Raw genomic sequence first — 23,775 nt, forward strand, 5'->3', positions numbered from 1 at the left:
CCAGTTGTAATAATATTAGGATCCATTTAAGCTACAGTGCAGTACCATTTTCTGCCACAACATCCTGGACCGTACTTGATGTAGCATCATTCAAGACAAGAATCAGAAACGGAGAAGATTCCATATTTTATAATGCTTTTTTTCCCATATTCATAAGACATATTTTTTCTCTCCAGAATTATTTTTTACTGTAGGTCCCTTTTTTGTGTTGTGCTTTTTTGATGCAATCTACTGTGAAGTAATGTATTTTTCTTTTCTTTTTTACTAAAGATCTGACCTGTCACATTTGATTTTTTGTGTTTCGAATCCATTCCGAAAATTTCTCCTGATTTCCAGCAGTATATATTTGAAATCATCTGCGGATTAATTAGCTATTCAAAATGATTTTACTCTTCAAAAAAATCTATTGGGACCTTATTAATAGTTGGGTGGCGACATCACTAACTGGTAGCCAACTCTAGCGACACCAGCTTTCACCACAGCTCTAACTATCCAAACAATCCAAAGCCCCCAGATGAGCTTTCTTCCTATCACCGCTGTTCGTGAAAACCAGAAAGTGCAAATAGTCATCAGATCAAACCTCCTACCTTATTCTAGAAAGTTCCTTCCTGTTGATCTGTAATGGTTGATTTATCTATTTTTATTTTTTTTTCTTTCAATAAACTCTTGTGAAGGATTCAAAATCTTCGCCAGAGAGATATGTTCTATTCATAGCGCTCACAAATAAAAGCGAAAAAGGACTTTTGGATTCCGAGTGCACCAAGGACGGTTTTTCTATGTTTTTTTTTTATTGAGCGCTGACACAATCTGATGGATGCTGTGACTGTTATAATATGAAGCTTTCTCCTGCACAAAATATGTCGCTAATTTTTAGCTAGTTTTTCGCATATTTCCATTTCAAGCTTGAAAGCCCTTACATTGGAGCACAACCACTAGACAATTTTACACTTTTTTTTTCTTGTAGTAAAATTAGCTTCCCGCCTAGCACGATAGCCTCTCTCAGCTATTTAATAGGCAGGAATGCTCCTGAGACGGTTTTTGAAGCCTTGTTGTCTGACGAGCCCTGTTGTGTTTTCCAGACATAAATATGGCGGGCGAACCGAAACCGTATAGGCCCAAAAGTGTGACCAAGAGGCCCTTCTCGACCGTCTACAGGTATTGCCAACCTTGTAGTTGGTATGTGATTATGAGCTCTACTGTGGGGGTCTCCAAACTTTTTTTCAAACTGAGAGCTACTTTTTGAAGCAGTAAAGGTACCCATTTTGATATGCATTTGTATCATAACAACTTATTATGTTATTACTATGTTGTTACTATATTACTATTAAATTAACTATTAGACTTAGGGTTGAACTCAGTCAACCACTAAAAAAATAATTTCACTAGATAATTACCATGACCCAGCAATGGTGAGATATTTTCAGAACAGGTCCACAGGCAACTCAGCTGCCTTTGAGGGGCACGCTTGTGCCAGCGGGCACCACATTGGAGCCACTTGCTCTACAGCAACCCAAAAAATTGTCCTTTTTCATCATTTTCTTGCAGCGGTTACGAGTTGGACTACGAGTACTACAGAGATGACTTCTACACCAGGTATGTTTCACCTGGCTGTCAGCTTTGACGCTCACAAATTGAGTTTTTACTCTGTAGGGCTGCATTATTAACACACAAAATATGGCAATACGACATAGTGCGATTGTGTCATTGCAAGAAATGTGTGTTTTTTTTTCAAGAGTTCTATATCCTCAGTCGGTAATGACGTCATCTCGAGCTAAGTTTGACCTTTTTACCTACTAGGTACTTAACATTGATTGAGGAGTCAACAAGTAAATAATGGTCAGCAGAAAAAAAGCTCACCAGAAGAAGTGGCTGTTTTCTCAAGGATAAAGCATGTCGACATTATTATTCATGTTAAAAAAATAGCACAGAAATTGCACCTCTTTTTAAAATCAAAATTGCAATAGAACTGAAAAATTGCAATTTGTTGTTTTCCAAAATTGCGCACCGCACTAGTCAGTATTGTCAATCATTAAGAACACGTCAAACAAAAGTTTTAGCTGTCTTTCCTGTTTCCTGTCTGTAGCACTAATTTGCAAGCAAGCGAGTCTGGATTGTAAAATATTTTTGAATGTAAATTGCTACTGTTGCTGAGCGACCTTTGGGAAGCCACCCATGAGCCACTTTAAAAGAGACCTATCCTTTTTTTGGGTCTAGGCTTTTCGACTATCACGAGAGAGCGCCAGGAACACCCCCGCGGGCGGTGATTCCCCTGAAGCGTTCGCGGGTTTTGGCAGCGTCCTCACGCCGCATCAAAACGTCTTTCCTCAGCAAGACATCCTCATCCTCCTCGTCTTCATCCTCCCGGCCTCCATCCTGCCCAACCGGCATTAAAAGTATGTACGCTTTTACCGCCGCCGCTTTGATCGTATGAATATAGGCATGTCCAAAAGATATGGCCCGTGATCAAATTTTTACCGGCCTGCGTCATCTGTCATAAAATTAATAATATGTGGCCTGCCAGAAATGTGTACAGCAGTAGAAAAAAATCACAATTTCACCAGATGGTGGCAGTTCCCATTTGGTCACCTTTCCCATCTCCGACATGGCGACTGTAAATGAAAAAAAGGGGCCGTTGACTGTAAGGGCCGCGCTTCCAGGACAAGGGGAAATTTGAGTATTTTTTTCAACAAAATCCGAAACAACTGAGCTTCTAGAATTTAAAATAGGAGCGTGTACCTTATTGTGCATTGGGGCTCGAGTCAATAGAACCTCAAACGTTAGCATGTGTCAAATTAAGCAAAAGGCCACCAGTGAGTCCTCCTTCATTTTGCTCCTGTTTTGACTGCTCTTATTATTTCTTTGAGCATACGTTGATTTTCGTCACTTTAAGCCTTTCAATATCTGTCTTTGTGATTCCCGTTTTAGTCGAGTTTTGCATTTCGCGTTTTTTTATACTAGCCGCGGTCACATGAACGCACTTTGGTAACGCGGTGATATATGGGTATTGTAGTTGTTCAATTCAAACGTTTGTTGGGAGTTATAGTGAATGTTGCTTTAAAACATATATCATTTAATTTCTTTATTCTTTATTTGGTACCTTGAAATGAAAGTAAAGTAAATTATGTTTATTGTATTGTCGGTTTATAACCTACCTGACTTTCTGAATGCTGTTGGCAGATCCAATGAAGGATATCAAACCTACAGCAAGAGTTGTAACACTGATTTCACTTCCTTGGCACCCCTTTGGTGGGGAGAAACCAATAAACAGAACACAGCGAGTCAAATGAAAATGCTACAAAGGCAAGCTACGAAGTAGCCACACTTATCGCCAACCACTGCCAACCTTGCACGGAGGGAGAATTTAATACTGTATCATAAATATGGTCAAGAAAATTCGATCGGCTCTCACTCATTTTCAGCTTACCAAATCTGGCCCGCTTTCTTGATAATTTTGGACGAATTTTTAAAATTCTTTTGAAGTGCCCAAGGATGAATGTAAATCTAAAAAGCCTGGCTTGTTGCAAGGGAAAAGTAGATGGGGGGGGGGAAAGGCATTTTTAAGATTTAGATGCTGCGTAACCAGAGCGTTATAACAAGGAATGTGTATATTTTATTTTTACACATTTTCTCTGGGGTTAAAACATCTGTCAGTACATTTTGTTATTAAAAGAGTGAAAAGATAGATAAAACATTACACTACATAATTTTTTGTAGAGAGGTTTGGACTTATGTCCCCTTCAAAATAACAGAGTGCACAACAATAAATCCGGACCTTTTTTTTTTTAATACAAAATGGAATCTATTTCATGTGGCACGAGTACCGTATTTATTTATGTATAACGCACTTTTTTTTCTACCTAATTAAGAACTCAAACATTTGGCTGCTTGTCATGCAGAAGGTTTTACAGTTTTTGTGGAATGATTGATCAGTCACAAAATATCACCAACAACAATCGCAATCTATTAGATGCAATGGGAATCAGTCGGGTTTGTGAGAACACTGGATCCTAGCCACTGGACCACCAGTGATATAGATGACATACAAAAAGTAATTAGGTTTTAATTTCATTATCACACTATTTTTAGTCGCAGTACCAGAAAAGGATGTTAGCGAATGGAGAAAATGAAAAGCCATCTGTCAGAACTCGAAAAGATGGTGGACTTAAACGCGTAACATTTTCACACCAAGCTTTATTTTACGGGCACGGGGCAGTCATGCGTTGGAACATAAACGCCAGTGATTCGACGATCGCTGGGCAGAAAAAGTGAGACAGAGAAGTCAGGCGCGGGAAAACAGGATGCCAGAGGCAGACGGGATTGAAACCAGCGGGATACTGGACAGGACGTGACCGACGGGATCAATACTGGATACAGGATGCACGAGCAAGATACCGGACAGGACGGGACAGACGGGATTGATACTGGATACACGAGCAAGATACAGGACAGGACAAACGGGATCGATACCAGATGCAGGATACTCAAGCAGTTACCAGACAGGACGGGACCGATACATGATACAGGATGCACGAGCAAAATAGCGGACAGGGCGGGACAGACGGGATCGATACCGAATACTGACTACACGAGCAGGACACCAGACAGACAGGATCAATACTGGATACAGGATGCACAAGCAAGATACCTTATAGGACGGGAAAGACAAGATCGATACCGGATACTGGACACACAAGCAGGATACCGGACAGGACGGGACTGACGGGATTGATACCGGATACTGGATACACAAGCGGGATACTGGACAGGACGTGACCGACGGGATCAATACTGGATACAGGATGCACGAGCAAGATACCGGACAGGACGGGACAGACGGGATTGATACCGGATACTGGATACACGAGCAAGATACAGGACAGGACAGACGGGATCGATACCGGATAATTTTGCACGAGCAAGATACCTGACAGGACGGGACGGCGGGATCGATACCGGATACTGGATACACGAGCAGGATACCGGTCAGAGTCTAAATGCTTGCCTTGCAAGTTCAGAGGTTCGTTGACGGACTGACAAGGAGTAACTGAGTTTAAATAGGAAGGGAGCCAATCAGGAAATGGGCAGCAGCTGGCGCCAAACAAGCGGGCCCATGTGAGGGCAATGGACAATCGTGACACCATCACGAAAGAGAGAAAGAAGGAAAGGAACGCAAAAAGTTACAACGGGAAAACAACAAATAAAAGAAGAATACTTATTGTAAAATGGTATATAAAGTTGTAAAAAAATAGTGTGAGATGCAATATAATTGATTTCGCATTACATCTATTCCATTGGTTAGGATTCGTCCCTTTCTCCACCGCAACCCGGGTTTATTTCCCATTGCATCCAACTGCTAAGTTTCAGCTGCCAAAAAGTGGGAAAAAAATATACTCTTTTTTTAATCAAAAATTGGGGTGTGTGTTATACACGAATAAATATGGGAATTTCATGCTATGTCTCGCACGCTCTGTATATGATATGTTATTTGTTCTCTGATGCGGTGCTTTATTCAAACCAACATCAGCAAACTACCTTTTAAAAGTTATATATAACTAAACTTTACTTGAGATGAGATATTTTCATGTACAAAGAGAAGTAGACTGTAAACCATTTTTACCTTTTTTTTTCAAAAACATATTAGCAAAATTATTCTTTATTTATTTTGTTAAATATGAAAGTACAAAGATCTGTAAAGAGTACAATGTGCATTCTAAATGTAAGTAACATTTTGGGTCTTTTTTTTTTAAATCATTCATTTTGCAACCGGTTATTCTTACAAGGGCCTCAGGATTATTTTTTAATACAATTTTCATAATTATAATAATAATTAAACTGAATCGTTTTTGTGGCATCAATTCTCCAGAATATTTTTTACTGTTGGTCCCTTTTTTGTGAAATGAAATGAAATGAAATTAAATGAAATGAAATGATCTGCATTTCTATAGCGCTTTTCAAGCCAATGACTTCCCAAAGCGCTTTACATTGTGCTTCACATTTCCCAATAGCGGCCATGATCTGTGCAGCCATGTAAGGCGCTAACCTGCTTATTGGGGGTATTGGGGGTTCAGTGTCTTACCCAAGGACACCTCGACATGTAACACGGACAAGCCAGGATTCGAACTGGGATCCCTTAATCCTAAAACGATCGCTCTACCTCCTGAGCTACTGCTGCCCTTGTGTTGTGCTGTTCGTGAAAACCAGAAAGTGCAAATAGTCATCACATCGAACCTCCTGCCATACTCTAGAAAGTTCCTGCCTGTTGATCTGTTATGGTTGATTTATCTATTTTTTTTTTCTCCCAATAAACCCTTGTGAAGGATTCAAAATCTTCGCCAGAGAGATATGTTCTATTCATAGCGCTCACAAATAAAAGCGAAAAAGGACTTATGGATTCCGAGTGCACCAAGGAAGGTTTTTCGTTGTTGTTTTTTTTTTATTGAGCGCTGACACAATCTGATGGATGCTGTGACTGTTAAGGCTTCGCAGCATAGACACTGGGAAGAAAAACCCTTAGGACACGGGTCTAAAACATGCAGCTCGTAGGGTAATTGTGTGAGGCCCCACATTTGTATTATTTACTTAACATGAACTAATTGTCAGCCTGCTTGCTGCTACGGGTGACCAATAACCTCAAAAAGACTGGGCAAATGCGAGTAAAACATTACATTTCTGGTCACTTTGATTCTCCAAAGTTTGTGTTCTTCTTTCCACCAGTTTTTGGTTGCACTACACAACACAGCAAAATATAGTCGTCAAATAATACACATAGAATAGATTTTACTTTTATGGTCATTCTTTGTAACAATGCACACAGAACGAAATGTCGATACATCTGACCCGCACAGTTAAACTGTAGCTAGCCGCCCATGCATATTACAGATTTATTCATAATTTTTCACATTTATTCTTTAATAAATGTTAATGTTTTTTTAGATCTTATTTTGTGTAGCAAATTAAAACTACTGTATATTTGAGAACAGTAGATTTTTTTTAATCAGAGCTTTTTTTGTGGAAAAGCTCACATTTCTCATTGAAGTGTGACTTGTATGTGATCTCCTGTGACTTTTATGCATCTCCTGTGTGAACAAATATCCCGCTTGTGCAGAAGAGGACCCATGAAGTCACACGCAATGTGCTCATTGTTTGCGGAAGTACTCATGGATGCTAACAGCGTAGCATCTCTAGCAATTTGAAAGTTATTGTGCCACTGGAGGCTGAACCGCTTTGTCCCCCCAATTATTATTTAAATCCAAAACCTCGCTTTCCCTCCATTGAATGCTCTCTGTGTTTTCGTCTACCCTGGTTGATAATTTATTTACCTCCTCCCGCCTCATTGAATGCAGAAATGTGAATAGCAGGTCGCATGAATCGCGTCTTGTCCATTAACACTGAAGCCGCATTCCAAAAGATCTAATATGTATCGGATTTAGGACCACATATGAAAGTGGCCTGAGTCCGGTGTAAAAAAAAATCTGATATTTTCTATTTTGACACAGATTAATAGATCGAAAACAGATTGTGTCCGTGACCAAAAATCCGATTTCCCTGCAGATTGAACCTAGCCTTACATGCTTACTTAGCTTGTGTTCCTCCAATTATTATTAAGCCAGAGCACAATCTAGCTTAAATACTACTTAAAATATTAGCATGATAACAACCAAGTGGGAATATTTTACATCCAAAGATTTTTTTTTCTACAATTTTAACCCAGCGGCTCCTGCGGCTTATAAAGTTTCTTTAATGTCTTTGGCCCCCAGCAGTGAAGAATGTTCAGCTGCAGACCATCAAGAGGGAGCTGACTCAGATCAAGACCAAAATCGACTCTCTGCTAGAGCGCCTAGACAAGATTGAAATGCAGCAGCGAGGACTGTCTGGTAAGGATGGAAATCTCACATAAAGAAAAAAAATTGATTCATGTTTCGGTTTGTAGCGCAGTTGCCGTTCCCGAACCGCAAACGTTCTAAACCTGCACAGGGGCAGGTTAGACTTGAGCATTGGTCATTTTGCAAGCAGGTTGATTGATTAAAAGGGTTGTTTACTATGCTGTGGGTGTGGACCACTAACATGCAGTGACGTTAGTGTGTGGTAATCCACAGTCAGATTAACAAATAAATTTACCTATATCTTATTCATCATTTGATCGGCCGAGCAAGAAGGCGATATAAAAACTGAAGCGTACAAAAAATGGTTTATTGTTTTACCTCAATTTATAAATGAAGTCTATGTGCTGCTACTTTTGGACAAAAGCATCAATAGATAGGTAATACTTTTCAGACTGTTTTTTAATAGTTTGGCCGGAGTGCAACTTGTACTCCCTTGAAACTTATATATGACATTGTTTCACATTTCATTGAGTGTTAGAATTATATATATCATTTTGTATATCATTTAACATGTTATTTTCACACTATACCACAAGAGGGCGCTTAGAACTGGGTTGATAATTTCAACCTTGCCCTGAAGTGGGGAAGACATTTTTCACAGCCGAAGGAGGAAGCGGATTATCGTCCCGAGAAGGAGTCGTTTACCAGTAAAAGTGAATGCAGGAAATAAAATTAGGCTTAGCAGCAACTAGATGTATGATAGATAAAAACTTAAATAGCTCCCTGATTTGTTTACAATAAATACATAAATATACAACCTACATGACTTAAATTGATTTAAAACAGAAAATGCAAAAAGCAATGGAAATTTTAACAGAGCTCACAAATTGAAAAATGTGGGCACTCCTGTTTTAGAGCCAAATTGACAAACTAATTTTATGATAGGAGCTAATACATTAGTCTCCACCTGAACGTGTTTCCCTTAAACATGTTAACTACATTTTTTGCGCTATTTCTTAATCACACACACGCTTTTCTACCACTAACTTTTTAAACCTAATTTTTAATTGGCGCCTTGAGTAGGTGAAATGGACCGAGAGCTTGGCTGCTTTAGAGAGCCTAAATAGTCGGCCAGGCGAAATGAATTAAAAATTCCGATACCCATATCCGTCAAATTTCCAAACAAAAGTGCAGATAATCGATCTACCTCTACTGGAGCTATTTCAGATAACTCTTAAAGATACATCATTACTGACACATTCTACTAGAATCGCAAATAGCTTTTCCCACCAGGCAGTGAGACAACTGTACTCTGGTAAGAAGAGAAATGAACACACATGACTGCACATTAGCTTGCACACTTGCTGATTGTGTTTATATTTTTACTGATTTAATATTTAACCTTTTACATTTTTACCATTTTATATTTTACTTTCACTCTGCTGCTGCTTTGAACATTGTATTGTATGTCCTGTCTCTTATGTCAATTGGTTTTACTTCAGTTTTAGTTGAAAAGACACTTTTATTGATTATTATTTTAGGTCAGGATTTTCACTTTACGGTTGTATGTGCATGGGAGAGTGGATAACGCAATTTCGGTTTCTTGTATTTCAAGTGTATTTTAAAATGTGACAAATTACTTTGACTTTGGTATTCGAGCATATCTAAGATATGCACATACTTGTAACGTTAGTGTATCATTCACTTATTTGCCTTGTGAGAGCTCACCCAGCATCCACCGGCTTCCCCTTCCTGTCACAGTCCCAGTTCATGTCGAAACAAACTGAATTGTATCTCCAGTGCGCTAAGAACTTTGACATTTTTATTGTATAATAGCTCATGCATCCATTCAATATGGTTGCTGTAAAGTGTAAAGAAGAGGCGATTCATTTGAAATGAAAGTGGAATAAGGAAGCTTGTTGCAGTTGAGAAAATGGTTGGATCGTTTTTTTTCAGCCACTTTTTACCATGGAGGAGGAAGTAGCCTAACTCTTGATGTCTATCTCCCAAAAGTAAGTTAAACTTTACTTTATTTATCTTTATAGAGCATATTATTTTATTAAATGTGTATTTTTCAGTACAAAACAATACAGGTTACTTATACAAGCTTTAAACATACTTTTACAAGCCTTAAACATACTTATATATACCTTAGATATACTTATGTAAACCTTAAACATACATTCCTTACAAAATATAACACCGACGCAACTTACGAACAAATTCAACTTACGAATGATCGTCCGGAACGTATCTCGTTCGTAAGTAGAGGAGCATCTCTATGTAGATACAATTTCTGTGCTATTATTATTAGAATTATCAAATAGCTTACTTCATGATTTTTTTCCCCTCCATCATTTTTGTTACCAGAGACACAGCGGATGTACAAGGACAACTGCGATTCGCCGCAAGATGAGTCGGCATCAGAGGCAGCTGAAAACTCCGGCGAGGAGGGCGACGACTGCGCGCTAATGGACGACAGAGCCGGAGAAGTCAGCGACAGTCGTGAAGGCGACTATGAGGAGGGCGAGGAAGTGGAGGAGGGCGGCCATCATATGGTATTTAAGTTTTTTGGGTTTTTTTTCAGACCGCCTCCTTCAAATTATTTACTTCGGTGCTTCATGATCACTGTCTTGGCAAAGCATGACATTGACTTTCAGCTGTATTAGTTTGCTTCTAAAAAATTTGCTTCTGCTTTTCAGATTGAAAACCACATTTCCGACATTGACAATTGAGCACCAGGTTTGTGTGTTTTCTTTTGCACTGTAGTTCAGTAGTTCCCAAATAGTAGGGCAGGCTCTCTGGGTGCGCATGAGGCTCCGTCAAGGGGGGCGCCGGCACATTTGACGCCAGAAAACTTTTTTTTTTAACATTCCCTGAATTAAGTGCAGTTGCACCCCCACTATATTAGGGAGCATTGGTGTTTTCATAAGTATGTTTTGTTTACATTTAGCCTCAACACAGTGCATTAAGCACAAAGTATATAAGCATTGACTATGAAGTGACCCCATGAAAAAAATATTTTACACGGATGCAGAGACAGGGGAGGGAGACGGTGTTGAGAGACAAACAAAAGTCTTCTAAGATCAGGAAGTTTCACAAAGTTTACCTCACTGCGACCACAGAGGGAGACGAGCAAAGACCAGTGTGCTTGCCACATAGGCCAGTCTTTCTAAGCAATATGTTATAATTAATGTTTTGCCTATTCATGCTGATAGTCTTTTATCTTTTTTTTGTCCTCAAAGTCTTTATTTACATGTTTTACCCTTGAGTGACATGTCTAACCTAGTTGCATACACTATTTCACAACGTTGATATCAATGACAAAAAAAGACAATTCTAATTCTATGTGTAAAAATGTTGGCAGCAGGCAGCACGAAGCCGAATAAATTTAGCTTTCTCTTTAAAACATTACAACACAATCACACTGATAAGACGCTTGAGTTTGGGGGATAGCAGTTTTTGCCAGTTTTGACTGAGGATCCATGATGTGCTGTAAACATCCTTTTCTAGTTTTCCATGTCTAAAATTTTGGAGAATGCTGTTTTTCAGATTGAAAGTTTTCAACTTGACCAAAATGTGATTTAAAAAAAGGGGTTTAAAATTGCCTCTAATTCATTTAGTTTTTTTTTTGTTTGTTTTGTTTGTTTAAATTGCGGGTTGTTTTTTGTCAACTTGGTCTTAAATTTAAATTTCAGAAGGCATTAAAAAGTCTTGAATTTAACATTCCTTAAGCTGTGGGAACCATTTATAAGCCGCACCCAATACATGGGTACATGTAAATAAATAAAAAAAAAACATTTTGTACTTACATAAGCTGCATCCGACTATAAGCCGCATGTGCCCATGTGTAAAACACCTCAGCCATCCGCTCTCTTTGCGTTCACCAAGCCCTCAAGAATTTGTCTCAGTTCAGGCCACCTGCTTTTGTTACCATAGAAAGTTTTTTCTTTTTATATTTCTCTATTTTTCCTTGCTAACGTTTTATTCGTTTGACCATTGATTCATCAATGCATAGTTTACATTCAGCAGCTCTGTTTCCTCCATCAGCCAGCTTTCAACTTAAAAGCTGCGTCATATGTTTCTCTTTTTGTTTTTCATTTTCCATTTCATGCAAATGTTTTACATGTTCAAAGCACAAAACTGTACGTTAAACTTATATGTTGTTTATTAGAGGTTGTGACTTGCATATTCCTCAACACCACCTGTATCACTCTTACATTTTCTGCTCCATTGCAGCCCTTAGAAAAAAATGCATGTTAGCCGCGTCTTTGCATAAACTGCAGGGTTGAAATTGTGTGAGAAATTTGCGTCTTATAGTTCAGAAATTCCCGTAATTAAATGAGCGCAGCATGCTAAATTCATGACACAACTCACCCACTAGAGGGCATCATTACCTCGGCCAGGGAAACCCAAAGGATGACTTAACAAACAGGGTTTTTACGGGGACTTGAAACCCTTAAACTTTCTTAAATTTTAATGTTGGGTTTTCAAGATTGGAAAGGTGCTGGAATGTTGGGTGAAATACTTGAAAATGCTTGAAATTATTGCCATGTTTCTTGGCAGTTTGCCCCAATATACCATGCATTAGATGAAGAAAAAGAAAGCAAGTCTGCCTAAAAGTGACACCGACACGCCTGCTTTTTTCTCATGGTTATTGTAAGCTGGCATTATGGCGTTGTCGTGTGAAGCGTCCCTGTCCCCTACTGGTCGCACCCAAACAACTTTAAAGTCAACCAAAACAGAATTCAAGCATTGATGAGACAGAATGTCAGAATTCGTGTCAGTTTATAGCAGCTCAGTGACACAAATGGATTTTGTGACATAGATAGGAACATCTCAAATAGTCAAGTCAAGTCATGTTTATTTTTATAGCCCTAATCACAAAAAGTCTCAAAGGGCTGCACAGACCACAAATTATTGCAAATATAAGACTATTATTACACCACCCCCTGATCTACAACCTACAATATTTTCAAAATATGGTTGCTTATAGTTTGTGTATTTTGGATGCTATTTTAAAAAGCTATTGTTCTTTTTAGATAATGACTTATTTTCTTTCACTAGAAGGCGCCAAATAGTAAGATTTTGGCGCAGCTCAGCAATGAGTATCAAGCCTCTGGGAATGATTTGTCTCTGGGAATGATTTGTGTACGAATAATCATTATTAGATGGCAAGAGTGGCTTTGTTCAGATATTTGTCCACGCGGCCCTTTCTCAAAGTTTCTTCATTTCCACATGCTGAGGTTTCTAAATTGTTCCTTGCCCTCATGTAGGTCCCAGCTCATGGGATGGTGCAATAAAGTAGGTGCTACTAGCAATAGAGTGAGTTTATTTTATTGATGAAAGTCGACAACAACACACAAAAAAACGTTATTTTCATAGGCGCTGGATTTCTTCTTTTATGGGACTAGAGATATTGGAATTGTGGCTTGGAAAGTCCTTAAAAAGTGCTTGAGTTTGGCCTTGAAAAAGTTGTACGAACCCTGAAAAAAGTGTAAGTTACTTGCAAAAAAAATTTTTTAATCTCAATTCATCCATCCATCCATTATCTGCACCGCCTATCCTCAGTAGGATCATGGGAATGCTGGAGCCCATCCCAGCTATCTTCGGGCAGTGGGCAGGGGACACCTTGAACTGGTTGCCAGCCAATCGTAGGGCATACAGGGACAGACAATTACACCCAGGGACAATTCAGACCGGCCAATTAACCAAACATGCATGTTTTGGAATGTGGGAGGAAACCGGAGTGCCCGGAGGAAACCCACACAAGCATAGGGAGAACATGAAAACTCCACACAGAAGGTTCGATCTCATGACCTCCGAACTGTGCCGCACACGCGCTAACCACTGGGCCGCCGTGCTGCCTTAATCTGAATTATATTTATGAATGTCCCAGAGGATAAAGAATATCTGCCTGTGGGTGATGGTATAGAAGGCGTTTTTCGGAATCACTTTGTACACAATATTTGGTCTTCTAAGAAATTTTGTATGTTTTCCCAAAGAATAAAGAATATATGCTAGTAATCTTTTTTAATGATTTTTTCTTCATGTAATTGAATTTGCTCTTTTTCAATACAGGATTCTCAATTCCCTTCAGTGGAAAAGAACTGGAAGGGACGCCGGATAAAAACGTGATGTACAGTATGTATTTAGAAGAAAAAAACACATGAAACGGGGAGGATGGCTGAACATGAACTCCCCCAGGCAAGAGTCAGACACAGTATTTTGCGCTGCTGATGGTTGTGTAGTGCACTGTTCTGTAATGTTTCCGTTTTTTGGTTCAAATGGAAGCACCGACTGGACTTTTTGGCCGTTTTTTGTGGTCCGCCAGAAGGCGTGTTTTTCGATCGTTTTCTCCCTTCTCTGTTTCTTGGTCCAAATGTGGCAGATTTTGATGTCTATTTGTCAATGTTTGTTTTGTGTGTTGCGATATTGCGATTACGGCCCGAAAATAGGGATCTATTACGGACGGCCCTTTGCAAACGTGAGGTATTTTTTTTCCCCTTCATGTTTTTGGGGATGCCTAGAATGTTTAGCTAATATTCATTGTTTTAATTTATTTTTCTATTTTAGATATTGATACTGCTCCATTTTTTGGTCTGGATTGTATTTTCTGGGGAAAATCTAAAATTGCATATTTCGTTGTTTGAATTGGTTTGTATGTATATATTCTTAGATGATTATTATAATAGCAAAGACATGCCATTCTATTTATTCCAAAATGGCCTTTATTATGATGATCATTATGAAAAAAATTACTACGTTATTATTAATTGATTATATCATCAGGCATTAATATTTTAATATTCAGACTAATGTTCAGCTTCTCCATACATTACCCTCATTGATATTTAAATATATAAACACAGCATATGTTTAGATATGTTTAATATTATCCAAAAATAGAGAAATACATTTTGGAAATACATTTTGGGCAAATGTTAGTTTTACAAAACATGTCTTGATTTGTATTTACCTATCAATTTACCATTTTTTTCTGATGTATAAAAAACGCCAACATGATGATGAAAACTTTTTTGTATGATTTTACATAAACGCTATGAGGTCTGACTCATGTTTTCCTTTTTTGGAAACCCATATATTCCTTTTAAAAGTTTACTCTTTTCACTTATTTTTCCCGGTCTGTGTTATCCAAGATGCAAAAAATGTTCACTCTTGGTATCAAGAAACAAAACAAAAAATATTTTGAGTTGGAAAATATACAATCGAGCGCCAAAATCTACAACCAAAAAGTCTCTTACATAGTTTTAAACATCAGTCAATGTACTTTGCATTATTTCCTTAGCGGAGGTAAACAACTCATTATGTTGTGTGTTGGCCCTTTAAGTCCCTTGCTCTGCTGCCACGATCAAAAGTCCCTTAACTGCTTTGAATAAGCTCAGCTGGGTTTTTTATTTTTGGATGTACCGTGGTCACCATGGCAGCAGTAGCTCAGACAAGAGTGCTTCAATGTTGTACAGAAAAATGTACATTTTTGTAAAAAAACAAACAAAAAAAACAATATTTTTTATGAAAATGCACGTTGACTGTACTTTGTATTTTTAGTTTAGGAGAGAAAACAAAAGGGTAATACACAATATTGATTTAAAGGAGAGTTGTTGTTTATTGTATATACAGCAAAGCACTTGTGTTCCTATGTCAATAAAGGTTTGTGTCACATTCAATGGGATGTTTTCTTTGCTCATATGAATGGTAAATGTTCTTAAAATGTGTAACGCAGACAGGCACTCGTTACGATTTCCCCTTCATGCCCTCAGGTGTCGTCCCATAATTTAAGAATTTTGCAGAAACAAAGAAGTCCATGTGGGTTTTTTCCATTTCACTGTAATTTTATTTTATTTGTTGTACTAAACATCACATTAAAAGGCACAAATAGATAGATACTTTATTCATCCCCGCAGGGAAATTCACATTTCCAGCAGCATCCCTGTGCTGAGAAACAATACAATAATAAAGCAAAAAGAATACAATATACAAATACCCAATGTGACGTGCTAATACCCACTGTTGCGTGTTCTATAGAGTATCTAGATAGTCCTACACAGAATACATATTGCAATAAAATTTGGTAATATGCAATGTAAGGGGTGTGGTTTAATGTGGGCCTTTACTCTGCTGGGTGGAGTTAAAGAGCCTCATGGCATGAGGTAGAAAAGATCTCTTCAGTCTGTCTGTGGTACAAGACAGTGACAGCAGTCTGTCGCTGAAGCTGCTCTTCTGTCTGGATATAATGCTGTGAGTGTTGTTAGGACATCCAACATTGGGTTAAAATTCGGTTTTGCAATGTCGACGTAAATTATGAAAAAACGTCAGAACATGTGCAACATCGAATACTACACTTTAGTTCAATTATTCACTGTGACTGATAAGATCTAGTAGCAACTGGCGTGAGGTTTGGGTGTTATCTCGCATGTGTGAAGCAAAGGTTGCCTTGACACCCACCTGGGGGCCAGCCAGAGAGGTTTTCCTGATATGATTAAAAATAAACGTGGTGCTCTGAAAAACTTGGCTCTTTGAGTTAATTGGCCAATCGATTATTTGGTAAAATAATTTATTGACCTCCCAAATTTTGCTACAGTGTGTATTATTTATTGCCTCCAATGAGTAAGACAACAATGATGACGAAGCCAACTACAGGAGTGAAGTGAGCCAATCCCTGAATGTGGAGAAGACAAAGGAGATTGTTGTGGACTTCAGGAGAACACGTCCTCAGCAACCACATCTCACCATCAACGGTGCTGTGGTCGAGAGGGTTGAAAGCACTAACTTCCTGGGTGTGCATGTCACTGAGGACCTCTCCTGGACTTCAAATACCACATCACTAGCCAAGAAAGCCAACCAGTGCCATCTACTTCCTCCAGAAACTGAGGAAAGCCAGAGCCCATATCGTGTGCACCTTCAGCAGAGGCACGATCGAGAGCATCCTGACCTTCAACATCACCGTGTGGTACGGAGCCTGTTCAGAGTTCCAGTAAGAAGACCCTCCTGTACAGGGTGAGAGACGTGGAAAATATTATCGGTGCCTCCCTTCAGGACCTGTTCTCATCTCACCCCACCAGCAAAGCTCTCTGCATTGCGAGAGACCCCAGCTACCCAGCTTCTTCACTCTGCTGCCATCAGGCAAGAGACCAGCATACTGCGTGAGAGCTTCATCCACAAGGCTGTCAGGATGCTGAACTGACTCCTTGCTCTGTCATCCTTGCAAACAGCTACTCTCTTCCTGTTGCCCGCTCCACCTAGGGGTTGACTCTCCTTTTTTTCAACCAATGGAAACACACCCACTGCCTTCAGTAAACTATGTCACTTTAATACTTTTTGTACTAAAATAAGCTAACCTTGCTCATTGTACACGCGTGTACATGTGCACAACTCAGAACTTTTTTTCAAAGGTATAATATGCACTTTATAATTCATGTGTCCGTTTGGTCTATTTGTGTGTCTTAGTGTAGTGTGCCCGAGCATTGTTTTCTTACCGTATAGACACTAGGGTTTAGAGTAACATAATTCCAATTATCTGTTTGTGCTGCATAATTGACAATAAAGTTGACTTTGACTCCATTCATTCATTCATTAAAAACCAAATTAATTTGAATAGTGAAAATACATGATCATATGAACCTGTATTTTTTTAAATACTCTTAAGTCGAGATATTTGTATTTTTTACATTGATTGAGGCTGACATAATTGCCATCTTACTAATACAGGTATTGGCAAAAAACATTTTTTCACTGAACAAACATTTCTTTGATGGCAGAAATAGAAAACAGTTGGACATCAATAGTGAGTCTTTATTTGTGTGTCCTTTTTTAATCCATGATCTCTCCATACTCATTATATTTTCTTTTGGATTAACGGTGATAACAATAAATTCAAAATAAAATAATAGAACCTTTCATACTTATTGACAGTCTGACAGGGGGGGGGGTTAATCCATCAAAGCTGAGATAAGAGCTGAACAGCGCTGTCGACGTTTACTGGCTCCTTTGGTGGCTCTTTTGGAATCTGATTACACACATGAAAAAAGTGGAGATTAATAAATACGAATAATACATCCGAGGGTATTTTTGATCTCACCTTGTGTGCTGGCTTCGTAACTTTTGCAGCGACACCTTTGGTATTGCTGACGTCTTCCTGGACTTTGGAGAACATCTGGTTCAAGTTCTCGACCTTCTCGTTCTTAAGGGCGTTGATCTGAAATGAAAAATCGTTTGAGTCATGACATTAAAAAGCAACTCGTAACGTAGGTGGACCTCACGTGTTTGAGCGTCGTCCGGATGGCTTTGGCTTTGTTTTTGGGCTTCATATGTTTGTTGGCTGCTACCTGGAAGACGCTTGGTTGTTTTTTGCCTTTTGGTTTGTTTTTGCCCATTTTATCTGTTGCAAATCGGGGGTTTGTTATTACTATTGATCGATGAAGCAAATACAACAATTAGGTATGCACCACAATAATTTATTTGGGAATCTTCGGGTTTACCAATTATTGTTTTTCTGATACTGTCCGTAAACGTGATTACAATTGGCAGCTACTAAAAAGTGCTAATGCTACGTGCTAATAAAACTGCAGTACTGTATACGAATTATGATTTATAAATCAAGGTTGTCGCTTTTCTATTGCAAGGAAAACGATGCCAACAAACCATTTAACCGCCACCAGGTTATTCCTTTTGATCAAATGGTTGGAAAACGATATCTTAAATTTAAAAATCCATGTGTTCGTGTCCACGTTGTTATTTTGGTTTCCAAGCATGCGGCAGCTTCTGATGACGTCACGATCATGGGAGGCGTCTTCTGGGGGATTTTGAATGTACAGTACAGTTAAGATAAATAAAAACGCCTGGGGAATGTAGGAAAAAAACCTCAAATGTATACCTGTCAACCTAAGCCAATCACTCCAATTATTAAGCTATAATAAACCTTACAAAAACATCCTGCCACCTATTTACTCACAGCAAGACAGACTATGTTAAAGAAAAACAGATAAATTGTGTAAACAAATTGTTTTATTACTAATTAAACAACACAAACAAAAGAAAATCAGCATATTCCTTAGTTATTTTCCCCGCTGTCCGTAAATTCAGTGTTGTTTATTTTATGTAGCAGGTTTTTTTTATTTTTATACATTCCCGTACAATATTTGTTACACGGCATACACCATTTAAAATGATCGTAAAAGCATAAAAACACGTGGAAAGCGTCTAAGTTGACAGGAGCAGAAATTGATTTGTGTTTGTTATCAAGTGTTGGCCAGGAGAGTGATGGGCGCCACCAGGCTGTACTTGCCCAAGACACATCACAGAAAATGGGGCCCCTATGGCCCTAGTGGTTAAGGGATCCAACTAACCAACAGACACAACCAAAAGGTGGTTTATTAATTAAAATTGGTACAATAATGGTTAAATAACTATTAAATATTTAAAAATGTGTAAGAAAATATATAATACATAATGAATTTGTATATATTTTCAATAAACACGCCCTAAATGATTATATTATATTCCGCTTTATTTAGTACGTGTTTATATGTCACGGAGCAATATTTCCATAGCTAAAGAAAGGCGTTACGTCTGTATTTTGTCTGCTGAGGCAATTTTTTTTTCACCAGGCAGTTGCTTGGGGCTCCCACTAAACAGCGACAGTTGAAGGAGAAGTTGAGTAAAGAATTGAAAATTGTGTTTTTTAACCTTCATTATGAAGATAAACTATCCTTCCGGAAATGAAAGAAGAAAGATGAAGAAGACAGAAGAAAGCAAGATGGTGGTAAGCCAGTAGCAATATTATAATGAACAGAGATCAGCAGAATATTTCCCTACCGTTGATAATGGAATGATGTAGTGCAAAAGGTGCTAGTCTAGTTTCACTCACGCCATCAATAGCATGACCATACTTTATTCGTGTTTTTTAAACGTCAAAAGCGATTGCTATATTATTAAGTAGTTTACAATACAATAGTACTTTTAATTTTTTTTTAAAAAGCCCATTGGGGGTGACACAAGATTACACCGAATGTTGTGGCTTTATGATTGCCATTTAGAACCAATAGTAAAGTCGAACCAGAAAATTAATTAATTATTGTTTGGCACGTTATTAGTTGATTGGAAATGTGAAAGCTGTCACCAGCATATCTGTGACAGTGAGGCCACTAGTCTGTATTTATTATTTTACAGCCGCAACTGCATTTCAAGCTGTGCATCTGTTCATAAATCTTCAACCTGTGCAGATTTTGTAGCGTCAAATCATTTGTGTAAACTTTGTAAGTGGTTTAGTCTACATTAAACATTGAATTGTCTTTTTCAATAATTGTTACAAAATGTGGAAATATTAAACCCATGTAATGAATGAAACTAATATAGCCTATTAACCATTCATTGCCCTTTTCTTTCTATATACATTTCTTTTAGGATCATTGCTGAAGTTTCTTACATTAGTGCCTAAAGAAACCGAAAGCAATGATGTTCCATATTTGCCAGATGATGACAGTTAATCAGCATCTACCTGAGCTACACAGTCGATACCTTCCTCCTGTGATGACCACACAGTCAGTATTTACCTCCACTGTACAGCCGAGACCTGATGAACAGCCAACATGTAGTTGACAGTTGAGACCTCACTTCTGTGGAATAACAGACAGCCTTGCTCCTTGCAGTCCTGACCAGGATGCACCAATACCACAGACAGATCACACAGCCTTTTCTACTACTTGTCTCATCTCATCTCATTAGCCGTACCGCTTATCCTCATTAGGGTCGCGGGGGGGCTGGAGCCCATCCCAGCCATCTCCGGGCAGTGGGCAGGGGACACCCTGAACTGGTTGCCAGCCAATCGCAGGGCACACAGGGACAGACAACTCATTCGCTCATTCACACCTATGGACAATTTGGACCGGCCAATTCACCTGAAATGCATGTTTTTGGAACGTGGGAGGAAACCGGAGTGCCCGGAGGAAACCCACGCAAGCACGGGGAGAACATACAAACTCCGCACAGGAAGTCTGGAGCTGGATTTGAACCCACGACAGGTTCCCCAGACATTAACTGTGCCGCACAAGCGCTAACCACTGCGCCGCCGTGCTGCCTCTACTACTTGTGATATCAGTAATTTTGGTTGAAAAGCTCTAAAAATTGTCAATTGCAATATGCCATTCAATGATCTTATATTCTTAAAGGTGCATTTTCTAATATTTTAGTAGTTTATTTCATGATCCCATTAACACCTGTTACATTTGTAGTTAATTCCCACCATCATTAAATTCAAAGTTTTCACTTTTGGCGTATTAAAAGTGGGATTTTGAATCTTCAAGAATGTACATTTTTGGCAAAACTCATTGTACTTTGATCGTGCTTCTAAATAGTAGTTTATTTGTGCGGTCCCTTCTCTAGGTTTCTTCATTTTCCTTATGTTGAGGTTTTTTGAGTTTTTCCTTGCCCTCGTGTAGGTTTTAGACCAGGGGATGGTGTCATAATAGTCTGTGGTTTGCAATAATCTGTGCAGCCCTTTGAGACTCTTTGTGATTAAGGGCTATAAAAAAAAAACATGACTTGACTTCTCCATTAAATCTGGTGGTGGGCAGCACAGTTTCAATAAGCAACAAAGGTGCAATACCTAGTCTGGCTACCATTACACACAGTGTACCCTTAAAGTAATGTATAAAATGTGTTCTGCCTTTTCAGCTCAGTCATCACCCAGCTTGAGTGAGCCTTAAACATCTTTTCATTATGAACATGATGTGCCACCCTCGACAAAAGGTTTAATCACATCAGATGATCCAGGCCAGATGTTCTCAGCCATGGTGAAAAGTGTGATTTAGTCAGAAAAGGACCCATACAGGTCAAATACATTATTTTCCTTCAAAACACAGAAAATAATCCAAGGAGATCCACAAAAGAATGCTACAATATGGTAATGAAAAATGGTGAAAATAGACCTAGGACATGGCTTGTATATTCCCCTAGTGCAGACTCTGTGTTCTGTTTTGCTTGCAAATTGTTCAGAAAACACCATAATGTACTCACAAAACATGGATTTAGAAATTTGAATAAAACTAAACTATAAATGCTACAATTTGTTTGTCTTTTTTAAAATTACAAAGGCCCAGAGTTTTTCCTTGTGAAATTCTGTTGTGTGCGGGAGTTGGGCGGTGGGCGGTGGTGGGCGGGCCCCCAATGAATTTCTGCTTGGGGCCCCATTAGATCCTAGAATCGCCACTGTCTGGATCTTCAGATCCAGAAAGTGAAATCTGTTCTGTACCCGCTTTTGGTGCATAACCTTCACAATGAAATATTACAAATTTAACCCTCGTGGTATGCAGATACGTCTTCAGTACATTTTATGGTTTTCTTTTGTGTATCTATGTGTATATTTTAAATCAAAGAGAGAGCCTTAAAAAGTAAACACTTGGGAGCTCTAATATCCCCCAAGGTGTGAAAAAATGTAGACATTCCAAATTACGTCGTGCTTTGTGTATCTTATTGCATTCGGAAGACAATCATACATTGAACACAAAACATGTTATGTATATTATTTGGACTTACAGACATTTATTATCATTCATAATATTTGACTTATCATAAACGAGGTGTATCTCAATGCATTTCCTGGATATTGGTATTTTTATCTTCAGTGCCGTGTGGTCGATTGAATGTGAAGTAAACGATGTTGAGTGTTCACACCTTTACACCAGCTGGTGGCGCCAACGCCCAAATAATACTGGTCTGCATGCAAAATTAACTGGTGAGGTTTTTGGGGAAATTGGTGATAACAATAATATATTGTTATTTTTATTTTATGTGTTTGTCCTGCTGTCGGTCACCCCTCTTGAGGAATATGACCAAGGTAGATCGATAGAATAGGTATTGACAAAAAATGTCATGTATTGAAAAATGTTGTCACCACTGTTTGACTATTGCAAAGCCCTAAGTAGACTATATAAAATATTCTCCTAGAAATTGTGGGTAAATCTATCCATCATCTCCTGCTTACCCAGCGGGTCGCGGGGCAGCAGCCTCAACAGTGAAGCCCAGAGGTCCCTATTCCAAGCCACTTCATCCAACTCATTTGACAAGATCCCAAGGCATTTCTAGGCCAGCCTAGAGACACAATCTTTCCAGCGTATCCTGGGTCGTCCCCAGGGCTTCCTGTTGGTGGGACCTGCCCGGAACGTCTCCCGAGCGAGGCGTCTAGGCTGCATACTTATTAGATGCCCGAGCCACCCCAACTGGCTTCTGTCAACGCAGAGGAGCAGCGGCTTTACAGTCAGTCCCTGCGGGATGACCACGCTTCTCACCCTATCTCTAAGGGAGAGCCCAGCCACCCAGTGGAGGAAACTCATTTCCAGCACCCCTAACACCCTGCTGAGGATGAATGGTGGAGATAATGGATGAATATATATATATATATATATATATATATATATATATATATATATATATATATATATATATATATATGAGAGAGAAAGAACGTGACCACAGTGAACGTGTAACTGAAGCTGTAATTCCTTCTCCGAATGGTAAAAACAGCAAAAGTACATTACAATGCATTGAGACAATGTGGCAATAGGTTCCTGAAAATAAAGTACATAAACTTTAAATCTATCTGAACTATTACAATATATAGTTGTTTATACATCATATAAACACATTTTGTTAATTCTCCAATATGGATGAAGATGGATTACAACATGGATTCATCCCTTTGGCCTTTGGGTGAAACTAGTGATGACAACCAGATCCAGGAACAGGAAACCTGCCAGTTGTGTTACCATAAAGCAGCATTATTCACTATATTTCTCAACTTGAAGCTTAAATATACCAAAATATCCATGTAGATCACTTCTTCATGAAGTTACATCAGTTTTTTTTGCCCTGTAATACATTTAAGCACAGTAACTTATGTATTGCACAAAAATAGTTGGCATCAGGACATCACTCT

General features: G+C 38.7%; 2 protein-coding genes and 1 long non-coding RNA gene across 4 annotated transcripts in view; 2 read left to right on the forward strand and 1 right to left on the reverse strand.

Moving 5' to 3' along the window:
- The window catches only part of LOC148348176 (RNA-binding Raly-like protein), a 91,963-nt gene extending 76,452 nt beyond the window's left edge, over positions 1-15,511 (forward strand). For both annotated transcript variants that reach the window (XM_088322185.1, XM_088322186.1), the window contains exons 3-9: positions 1,080-1,155; positions 1,546-1,593; positions 2,215-2,393; positions 7,758-7,874; positions 10,194-10,381; positions 10,526-10,565; positions 13,905-15,511. In XM_088322185.1, coding sequence (XP_088178311.1) covers positions 1,080-1,155; positions 1,546-1,593; positions 2,215-2,393; positions 7,758-7,874; positions 10,194-10,381; positions 10,526-10,558 — 641 coding nt within the window. In that variant the 3' untranslated portion in view covers positions 10,559-10,565; positions 13,905-15,511. The remainder of the gene's footprint in view (positions 1-1,079; positions 1,156-1,545; positions 1,594-2,214; positions 2,394-7,757; positions 7,875-10,193; positions 10,382-10,525; positions 10,566-13,904) is intronic.
- Positions 15,512-17,615: 2,104 nt separating this feature from the next.
- Positions 17,616-18,631, reverse strand: rbis (ribosomal biogenesis factor). The gene is made up of 4 exons (XM_088322187.1): positions 18,486-18,631; positions 18,104-18,222; positions 17,923-18,039; positions 17,616-17,850 (listed from the first exon to the last, which is right to left on the reverse strand). The coding sequence occupies exons 2-4, from the start codon at positions 18,215-18,217 to the stop codon at positions 17,782-17,784; spliced, it is 300 nt and encodes a 99-aa protein (XP_088178313.1). The 5' UTR covers positions 18,218-18,222; positions 18,486-18,631; the 3' UTR covers positions 17,616-17,781.
- LOC148348178 (uncharacterized) lies at positions 18,078-21,774 on the forward strand. The gene is made up of 3 exons (XR_015847570.1): positions 18,078-18,281; positions 19,451-19,605; positions 20,247-21,774. It is a non-coding gene; the product is annotated as an uncharacterized LOC148348178 (long non-coding RNA).
- Positions 21,775-23,775: the final 2,001 nt, after the last annotated feature.

This window comes from Urocampus carinirostris, chromosome 18, assembly GCF_059441175.1.
Source record: "Urocampus carinirostris isolate Australia breed hairy pipefish chromosome 18, RoL_Ucar_1.0, whole genome shotgun sequence".
NCBI lineage: Eukaryota > Metazoa > Chordata > Actinopteri > Syngnathiformes > Syngnathidae > Urocampus > Urocampus carinirostris.

What these genes read in the sequence shown, in the direction of transcription:
- rbis (XM_088322187.1), bottom strand. Translation starts at nt 18,217, where the DNA reads ATGGGCAAAAACAAACCAAAAGGCAAAAAACAACCAAGCGTCTTCCAG. An exon ending in TCCGGACGACGCTCAAACAC is followed by an intron (nt 18,040 to 18,103) that starts GTGAGGTCCACC and finishes TTTTCATTTCAG; the next exon opens with ATCAACGCCCTTAAGAACGA. An exon ending in TTACGAAGCCAGCACACAAG is followed by an intron (nt 17,851 to 17,922) that starts GTGAGATCAAAA and finishes GTGTGTAATCAG; the next exon opens with ATTCCAAAAGAGCCACCAAA.